General features: G+C 33.7%; 1 protein-coding gene across 2 annotated transcripts; it reads right to left on the bottom strand.

Annotated features, from left to right (window-relative positions):
- Window positions 1–2,770: 2,770 nt before the first annotated feature.
- LOC110094269 (cytochrome P450 72A15) lies at window positions 2,771–7,649 on the bottom strand. Of its 2 annotated transcripts, none has more exons than XM_020819462.2 (5): window positions 7,284–7,649; window positions 6,069–6,295; window positions 5,734–5,978; window positions 3,775–4,162; window positions 2,771–3,394 (listed from the first exon to the last, which is right to left on the bottom strand). In XM_020819462.2, the coding sequence occupies exons 1-5, from the start codon at window positions 7,567–7,569 to the stop codon at window positions 2,951–2,953; spliced, it is 1,590 nt and encodes a 529-aa protein (XP_020675121.1). In that variant the 5' UTR covers window positions 7,570–7,649; the 3' UTR covers window positions 2,771–2,950. The 2 variants fall into 2 exon arrangements, with proteins under 2 accessions (XP_020675121.1, XP_020675122.1); XM_020819463.2 differs by having other exon boundaries at window positions 6,069–6,252; window positions 7,284–7,423.
- Between the last annotated feature and the right edge of the window lie 2,157 nt (window positions 7,650–9,806).

Below are 9,806 nucleotides of genomic sequence, written 5' to 3'. Positions count from 1 at the left end.
GGCACTTTGATAAGTATTCTCATTCTCAAGCTTTACAAGGAGAATGGCATAGACACGTTCCGGCAAGCGTCATAATAATTCAGCCTAATGAAAATAAGAGTTGAAATTGGCATGTAATCTGCCACATCACTATGGTGTAACATTGTAACAACTCAGTAGCATTTTTTGGGTTGGAAAAGATATGAACCATTAATAATCTGCCAAGGAAAAATGAGAGCATGCCAAGCTTTATGTGTATGTGGCAATAAAAAGAAAAAATAAAAAGGCAACAGGAATAAAGGAATTATCTGAGAGAATGGGAGATAGCAGAATCTCTTCCTGATCTATGAAATACTTCAAAAGCTTCTAGAGCCTCCTTTGTTTGAAACATGCAGAAATCAGTAAAGTTTTTATAGCCGGCAACACAAATTGGCTTTGGATATGTTATCTTTATCTGTCAGAATAGCAGGAGTATATATTATGAAAAAAAAAAAAACATACTCTTCTTATGATTTGTCAAAATAAAAAAATACAGAAGAATCAGTAACAAGGCACGACAGTAGCATTTTATTCAAATATATTTAAAAAAGTTTTTTTTTTACTGGCATTCGGCAACATCCAGGACAGAGGAATAATTGGGCTTCGTCTCCGATTCAAGCCTAAGCGCCGGCAGCAACTTGGGATTCTGCGCTTTAGCAGAACTTCCCGTCCATCTCTGTTCGTCTACCATTCAAATCAGTCGATCTCTGCTCTGCCTGCGGCCAAGCCCGACGCCGTTTGACTGCCGATGGCACCTCCGCACACGGTCGCGAGCGAACCCACCGTTTGTCTCCAAGTCAAAACCAGTCGCAAGAACATCAAGCCCATCAAATTCGATTGACATACGGCTGAGCAACGCCTTCCGATTCGTCGTCTTTTGTACAAACAATTTCAAACCTGCAGTTCATTTGTTCCAATTTGAACGAATAAGCCGAATCCCTCTCGCCTCCTGATATTCATTTCAAATCATAAATATGTCAACACATGCATCAACCCAATATGAGTGATTTCGAAGCACTCAAACGAATATTAAGATATATTTGAGGAACCATACAGTTCGGCCTACCCATCAGTGAAAATTCACTGATGCTTCAATCCTATGTTGACTTGAATTGGGCAAGCGACCAGCAAGACTGCAAATCTACAACAGGGTATTGCAATTTCTTAGGCACATCTCGTCTCATGAAATGTTAAAAAGCAGACAACTATAGCACGTTCATCAACAGAAGTAGAATATTGGGCAATTGCTTCAGCTACAACCGAAATCATATGGCTTCGACGACTTCTTCAAGAATTAGACTGTCCCCAAATATAACCAACCAAATTATATTGTGACAATACTTCGGTAATAGCTTTGACAAATAATCTGACATATCACGCTCATGCCAAACATATAGAAATTGATTGTCATTTTATCAGATATTGCATAAAGAATCACAGTATTCAAGTTCACCACATCCCTTCCAAGGTTCAACTAGCGGATTTATTCACTAAATCCCTTTCATCATCTCGGTTCAAGCTACTAGCTAAAAAACTGATTGTTCATACTGATCCTTCAGCTTGCCGGGGGTATTAGCTAACAACAATCTATAAACATCCAAAATCAAGAAAGTACCGCCACATGGTAGCCACCACTAGACCTGTCAAAAACGGGTCACGGGTCGGGTTCGGGTCCAACCCGAAATTGACCCGATATTGTTCAACCCGACCCGACCCGACCCGTTTTTGCAAACGGGTCGGTTTTCCGAACCCGAACCCGACCCGCTTCAGGTCCGGGTCAACCCGACCCGACCCGCTTCGGGTATATTTAATTAAAATTTTTTTATTTAATTCATTTTATTTAAATTTAAATCAAATTAAGGGTAGATTTACTTCAATTAATTTAAAATAAATCAAGATTAATTTAATTTGGGCAATAATATTTATAATTTTTTGAAATATTATTTACTTATTTCATAAAAATTCATTAAAATCCTCCAAAATTAATTAAAAACGGGTCAAACCGGGTCGATTTCGGGTTTCCGGGTCAACCCGAACCCGACCTGGTTTTACAAACGGGTCGAAATCTCTAACCCGAACCCGAAATTTTCGGGTCGGGTTTTCGGGTCGGGTCCAATATTGACAGGTCTAGCCACCACTAATATTTGAACATGTGTATTTCTGTTGTATTACTCATAGCTATCTAAACACTATAAATAGGACCATTGTACTTCATTTTGTATGATTGAAGAAGCTTTTCCATTGCTATTTCTATAATGTTAAATATTGTAGGCTTAACAACTTAAACAAGTTTACAACTTTAGTCTTGTCATCTACAGAGGATCAAGCCAACACCCTCACTACTTTCCATCAAGCATGAATGGCGGATCCCAAGCACTATCATGGGTTCATGTTTGATACTCAAGACCATCGAAGAGCAATTACTACCGATTCTATGGCAAATCCTACTACTATCCCTTCTACTTCTTCTAAATAACTCTCCATTGATATGTATTGTAAGCGTTTACTTTATTTGGTGGCATCGTTATTATTGCTTTAATCTTTCTCCATTACTTTTCCCTAGAGTGAAGAGTGAGTGAAACTCAGGGTAAACTATCAAACTGTTAACAGGTGAATTAGTGTTATTCACACATTTATCTTTACTTTAATTTATTATTATTTTAGATTGCTCAATTAATCTAATTTGTAATTGCTTGCCTAAACAAATCCACAATTATGAAAACTGAAATCTAATCTTAGTGAAACATTAAACTATATTTTCAAGGCTTACACAACTTTTTATTAAAATTCGGCAATTTATGTTCATTGTTACACATCATGATAATATATGCTAAGGAATCAGCATGAAAAGGAAAGTACATAAATAGTCGTAATTTGAAAATGACATCAAATTTTACAATAAGTACTGAGAGTTTGTGGAAGGCCTTGAACATCATGCTAATTGCAGTGGATGAAGTTTGTGTAAGATGACTTGAGCACCATATTGAGGCTGAAGGGTTAAAATGGTATAGGGAGCATGGGCATAGGATGGGGATAACTCCACTGAAAAGCGCTGCAGAATTAATGCCAAAGCTATTTTAGCTTCTGTCAGTGCAAAGCTCTGACCGATGCAGATTCGAGGACCCCAACCAAATGGGAAGAAGATGAGTTGGTTCTTGGTTGCCTTTGAGACTCCTTCAGAAAATCTCTTAGGGTTGAATTCTTCAGCATCTTCACCCCAAAACTCTCGACTATGATGGAGAAGGATGATAGGCAATAGAAGCTGCACTCCAGGTGGGAAAGTAAACTCTCCCAGCTTCATTTCTTTGTAAGTATGTCGAAGGAGTATAACTGCTGGTGGATATAATCTTAGAACCTCATAAAAAATCATAGTCATCTGCAGGAAGAATATCAAATCAAATAATAATCTACACAATCAAATTCCACACTTAACAATCTACACAACATGAAAATTGTCATAGAAAAAAATGATCCAATGTATTTTCTTGCATTTCAATCTAATTATTCTATAGTTAAACTAAATATCTTCATATTTTGAGCATATGGCTCTATACCCTAACACATTTGTGTATCAATATATTCTTATTCAAATTTTTCCGACAACAATAAGAGCCAACTCTGAAAAAATAATAAATGAATCAAGGGCTACTTTTTTCTGCTACAACCACAAAAATAAAGGTTTTTTTTTTACTTCAAATGATTAATTAAATAAGAAATTTCGTGTAGATGAAAAGCAAAATGTACATAGGTGCTTACAATCTTCAGCCGGCTTAAGCCCTCAAAGGTGGGTTTGCTTTGGCCAAACACCTGCAAAACCTCGTTTCTTGCCTGGTCCTGCCAGTTTGGATGCATGCTGAGCACGATCATGGTCCAAGTAAGAAGAACTGATGTTGTCTCCTGCCCAGCAAAGTAAAATAGCTTGCACTCCTCAATCACATCTTCTGTAGTCAAACTAGCATCTTGCATGTGATCTCCTTCTTGAGCATGTCTTCTATTTGATTCCATCAACAAGCCCAACAAGTCATCAGTCTTAGCTTCACCATTTTTTATTGCATGCTCTCTCTGTCCAATCATACTTTTCAGTAATGCGGCAACCTCCCTGTAGATTTCATTTCTTCGCCTGTTCTTTTGGGTGGGTATAAATCTACAACTCAAAAATTCTGGTTATATTCGTCCAACTAGATGTCACAATCAACAGAAACAAAAAAGAACAAATTTTCACCCGAATAAATTAAATTTAACTCTATATAACTTATTTTTTTGGGAAAATTTAACTCTATATAACTATTCCTTCTTATAGAAGAATTAAATGTGAATTAAGTCAAAATTTTAAAATACATTAGATGAGGACTTATATAGATCTTTGAAGTTTAAAAATTAATAAAATTATCATCCAATTTGGATTATAACATTCATGATTTATTTCTAAGAAAAAAAAAACATAAAATCACATAAAGTATATTAATCTCACATATTATTTTTGAAAATTTAATAATTGAATGTATTATTACTTCTATCTACCCCTTGATAAGTGGGAAATAGAAGATTTTTTTTAAACAGATCATCTCCTTATACAAGCTAGAAGCTGACTTCTATCCTTATACTTAATTTAGTCTTCATTTGGGGTCGCTTTCTTTCTACTTCTTAAAACAGTTTCTTAGTACAAAAATTAATTGCTCTACAGGAAGAACAAATAAGCTATATTTGCATGGCGTGTATCTTATGAACAATTTGTTGGAGTTAAATTTCTCCAGGCTTGGTAGAATTGATATAGAATCCTCCTCCCTCCTACAAACTCTAGCCTCTTCAGTTATGATTCTTTGTGATCTTCTTTGATGGCTCTTGTGATTCTCCTCCTGCGCCTTGTTGTGATCCATATAGGAGTTGCAACAACATCATAACATATGGTCTAACAAGATTTTTGACTTTTTATTAGCAAACAAATTGCGGCCATTATAACTTATTTATAATAAGATGAGGGATTGACGACCTTTCTAGTGTTGTGATTTTTTAATGTTTATTTATATTATCAAGGATTTTTTAAAATCAACTTGTTTGATTTTAAGGGGTTATTTTACTCAATGAATATTGAATCCTTCCAATGGGATTTTTTTTTCATCATATATTGTTGGTCTTTGGCTTGAACAAAACTCATTCCATTCTATATTTTAAATAAAATTTTAATTGGATTTGTTGTTCCTTCTAATTCCATGAATTTACCCATGATTAAGTGTGGGACTCGAAGGTTTTTAGGAGAGTTTCTTCCCTTATATAAGCAATATATTTGATTTGATAGCTTCAATTCTTCAACTTTACGCTATATCATCAAAATAAGCCATCAAAACTCCTTGTGGGAGATCAGTGCTCAGGAGTTTGATAATATTTGAACTATATAATTGATCTTTTACAATCTAACTTTTAACAAGTACAAGGTTTTCATTTAGTAGATTTTTTATGTTTCCATATTTTTAACCATAGCTTCTATTAGAAACACTTGATTTTCTTAATATATACTTTTTTATTTTCACTAAAAATAATTAACAATTGCTATAAATCAAGAGTTTGCGATATGTGAATAATGTGTTTGCATGATTTTGTGTATCATAGTAGGAATGCAAAAAAAATTCTAGACCCGAAGATAACCTGTAGCATAAGGTTAAGCAACTTAAACAATATGATAATTATTTCTCAAGAAAACTAGCAAAAGAAATGTACCTAAAACCAGGAATATACAAATTCCGGACAGCCTGGGCCACAAGTTCAGTTTGCTCTTTCTGTAGTTCAAAAATTCGTCGACCCTCTTTATAACTACTACCAAATGCTGTTCGAGAGATGACATCTGCAGAAAAATTTTGGAATTCGGACCAAATATCTATATCAAACACACCTGAACTATCAACCAACTCCTCCCATCGACTTATTAGCTCATCACAACAAGCAGAAAATAATGGCATCATCATCTGTATGAATAAAAAAAAATGTAACTAGAATGCCTAAATTTCAATTCCTTGATCTATGACAAATTCCTACCACAAGAAAAAAAAGAGTACCTTCAACTTCTCAATATGGAAGGCTGGGTTAATGATTCTCCTATGCTTGACCCATTTCTCACCTTCATAAGCTACGAGCCCCAGAGCTAGTAGCCTTCCAATTGGCGTTGATCTTGGCTTCTCAAAGTGACCAAATTTATTAGAAAGAATGTCCTTTACAAGCTCAGGATCCATGATGATCACCCTAGGGCAAGGCCCAAACCAAAAGAATGGCGCATTATTCTTACCTGTATATTTTTTTCAACCACCACATAAAATTAAAAATAGGCCTTGAGATTCCAAACACCCCCTTAGAGAGATTTACATATTCACCACAAATTTTTTATTTATTTATATGTTAACTCCAAAATTTTGATATTTACTTATTTATCGTTTACTATTTTTAAAAATTGTATTTCCTGGAATTCACCTCAATCCAGGTTTGCCTCTAAGCCTATTTGAACAAGAGTTAGATTAAGCCTAAATAATCCTTGACTTAAGAATCTAGTTTATTCAAAAATCACCCAAATAAAATATTATTTAAAAACTACAAATATTTAAAAATATAAAAATCAATCATATGATAATTAAGTAATACATAAATTTTTATGATGAAAAACTAAGAAATCATTAAAAATTATTCAAGATTTTAATTAAGGGTGATAAATCATGATTAATAAGAGTTTTAATTAAGATAATTCGAATATAATTAAAAATTTAAAGTATTCTTAATTAGCTAATATTTAAATAATATTTATTAAATTTAATTCATATCTAATTACAAATAATGATATCATTCTAGATTAAGAAAATTATATTACATTATCCTAATTAAAAAATATTTAGGATGGGTTTTAAAAGTTTTTAGTCTATTGTAATCGGTTAAAAGATAAATATAATAAATAAATAATATGTATTGCAGTTATCTAAAAAAAAATATTTTCAAATATTTTAAAATTCATCTCCACTAAAAACTTGATCATGATATCCTAACAATTTTTTTTCCTAAATTAATCAAATGATTTTTTGCGCTTATCTTCACTCCTTTTATCTATCACCCATCAAAATCCCTCAGTGTTTCATCTGTGTTAAGATTAAGCTTGCTAAAAGTTGCCTTCAGCTTACAGTTGCTCCGAAGGTCTACAAAACACACCTCGTTCCCCAAACCAAAAGTAAACGAAACCCTAAAAAAACTCTAGAAATAGAAACAAAAATCAGAAAGAATAAGAGATTTACCTCCATAGAGATCCACAGCGCGGGTTAAATGGGGAACGACACGGTCGACTATGCTGTGCGAAAGCGGCAGAGGTTTCCGGCGAGCCTCACCAACGAGATTCCCAATCTCCTTGAGATCACCGTAGAGTAAGCGATACCTGCTTCCTCGAATCCCCTGCGCCATCAGCTTGCGCTCCAATCGCCGCGGCTGGAACCATAACCACTCCGCCGCCGACCATCCGACCCAACCCGCCGCCGCCAACGTCGCCGCGGTCGCCGCGAACGCCAACCAATACCACAACTCCATGTCGCAACTTCCGATCCGAGGAAACGTGTTCAAGAAGGCTCTCTGGCTTTGATCCCTGACGGGCAGAGGATCTCTTATCTCTTCTAGGTTCTCATTCTGTCGAGTAGTGATACTTGTCAGACAGTCAAGAAAACGACTGATTTGCCCAACTGCATGAATAAAAAATATAGGAAAAAAAATACATAATTTAGTAAATTTAAACGGTAAGATAACGGCGAATGCAGCTTTTTAAGCAAACGATAAATAATTAAATATACTGCAATAAGAATTCGTAACGGTGCATTTCAGTAATCTTATACAGGTCAAACAAGCAAATTTTCTAATTTTTTTTTTTTTTGGGAATATTTTCTAATTTATTTTACTTAGGGGCCCGTTTGATTTACAAATGGAATGTATACTGTATAATGTAAATTTAAAAGAAATTTAATATGCTTGAAATATTTTAAATTATTTAAACAGGTGTAAAATAAATGTATATGATTTATTTTTATTTGGAATAAAATAAATATAGTATAAAATTATGATGGTAGTAGCTAGTGACTGGCATCCGTTGGCTGATAATAATAGAAGATGGTGACGATAGCCAATGGCGAAGCCACATGAATTTTAGGGGGGCAATTGCCGAAAAAAAAAATCAATGATTAAAAAGTGACAACTCAATCAGCGTTGCATCTATCTATGTCTTGATCTCTCCATTCGATTTGTTCTATTATATATGAATGCCCAAATAACATGCTTATAAATCCTAGCTTACATAAGATTCCTAAATTATAATGCGGGATGATTGTCACTTTTTAATGATTGATTTTTTTTTGTATATATATATATATAATTACTGTCTTTGTTGATCTGCCCAGGTGCCGATAAGTACTAAAGGACCAGCTCGGGAAAAGAATTATAGCGGCTTTATGTCTCATAAATGAATATTATGAAACATATATTTATAAAACCTCATGCATGACCTCATCATATATTGGAGATAAATGGATTGTCGACCTATTATATGATCATCCTACTAGGTTTTATAATCTTTTTTGTATATCACAATCAATTTTTATGTATATTTTATCTGTCTTAGAAATTTCTCATTTCTTGTACGGTTCGTCAAGGACTACATCGAGAGAAGTATTTGCAATCATTTTATACATATTATCACATAACGAATCGATAAGATCAACCTTTGAACTATTCCAACATTCAACTAAAATAATTCGCCATTATTTTTCTATTGGAATGGAGTCATTAGTAAGCTTATCAAGAGAAGTAATCAAGCCAAAAAAAACTCAATGTTTCAAAATACATAAAGAGAAATGCAGTATGATAGTCGTTACATGACATATTTCAAAGTATGTTGAATAATGGAATGATGCTTATATATTTATATGATATATGAGAAGAATCTCTCAATTAGGATTGTCTTGGAGCTATTAATGAAACACATGTAAATACACGTGTTTCAAATACTGAGAAAGTGGCATATATAGAACGATGCGGTTCACCAACACAAAATGTCATGATAGTTTGTGACTTCAATATGTGCTTCACGTTCATAATGACAGGCTAGGAGGGTAGTGTACATTATAGCTGAATGTTTGAATTTATTTTACATAATCATGAACATAATTTTTCTTTGTCACCTGCATCTTAGTTGTTGATATTAAAAATGTTCATATTGTTAAATATCTTTATCAGAAACTGATGCACACTTCTAAATAGGTAAATATTATATTGTGGATACTGGATATCCAATACAACGTAAGTTTTGAAGCCATTTTCAAATTTAAGGTATCATATTCTATATTTTGAAAGAGGTAATCAATTGGCTCATAGGAGGCAAAAAATATTTAATAAGCGACATTCATCATTACATGGTATCATTGAAATATCTTTTGGTGTGTGAAGGAAGAAATGTGTCATATTGCATAATATGCAAACTTATTTGTTTTAGAAGCAAGTGAAAATAGTGGCGACTACGATGATATTACACAACTATATACACCATCATCATTCTCGAGAAAATCCAGAATTTAGTATTTGTGATATTCACCAATCATACATACCTAAAGAAACATATGAGTTCCGAATTGGACAATCAATGATAGATAATAATGAAGATGTAACAAATAATGAGTTGAGAGATGACGAAAGTGCTGAGGAGATGATCCATTTACGGGAGTAAATCACAAATGCATTGATGGATGAGAAGACTTAGGAGTCATATATATATATATATATAT

Source organism: Dendrobium catenatum, unplaced genomic scaffold (genome assembly GCF_001605985.2).
Source record: "Dendrobium catenatum unplaced genomic scaffold, ASM160598v2 fragScaff_scaffold_207, whole genome shotgun sequence".
NCBI lineage: Eukaryota > Viridiplantae > Streptophyta > Magnoliopsida > Asparagales > Orchidaceae > Dendrobium > Dendrobium catenatum.
The sequence above is the reverse complement of the archived record's forward strand: the minus strand, read 5'-3'. Positions and strand labels throughout refer to the sequence as shown.

Bases quoted from the DNA above. Each gene is read 5' to 3' on its own strand.
- LOC110094269 (XM_020819462.2), bottom strand. From the start codon at position 7,569: ATGGAGTTGTGGTATTGGTTGGCGTTCGCGGCGACCGCGGCGACGTTG. The intron at 5,979-6,068 runs GTACTCTTTTTT...TTATTCATACAG, and splicing joins TCCATATTGAGAAGTTGAAG to ATGATGATGCCATTATTTTC. The intron at 3,395-3,774 runs GTAAGCACCTAT...TTCTTCCTGCAG, and splicing joins GCTTAAGCCGGCTGAAGATT to ATGACTATGATTTTTTATGA.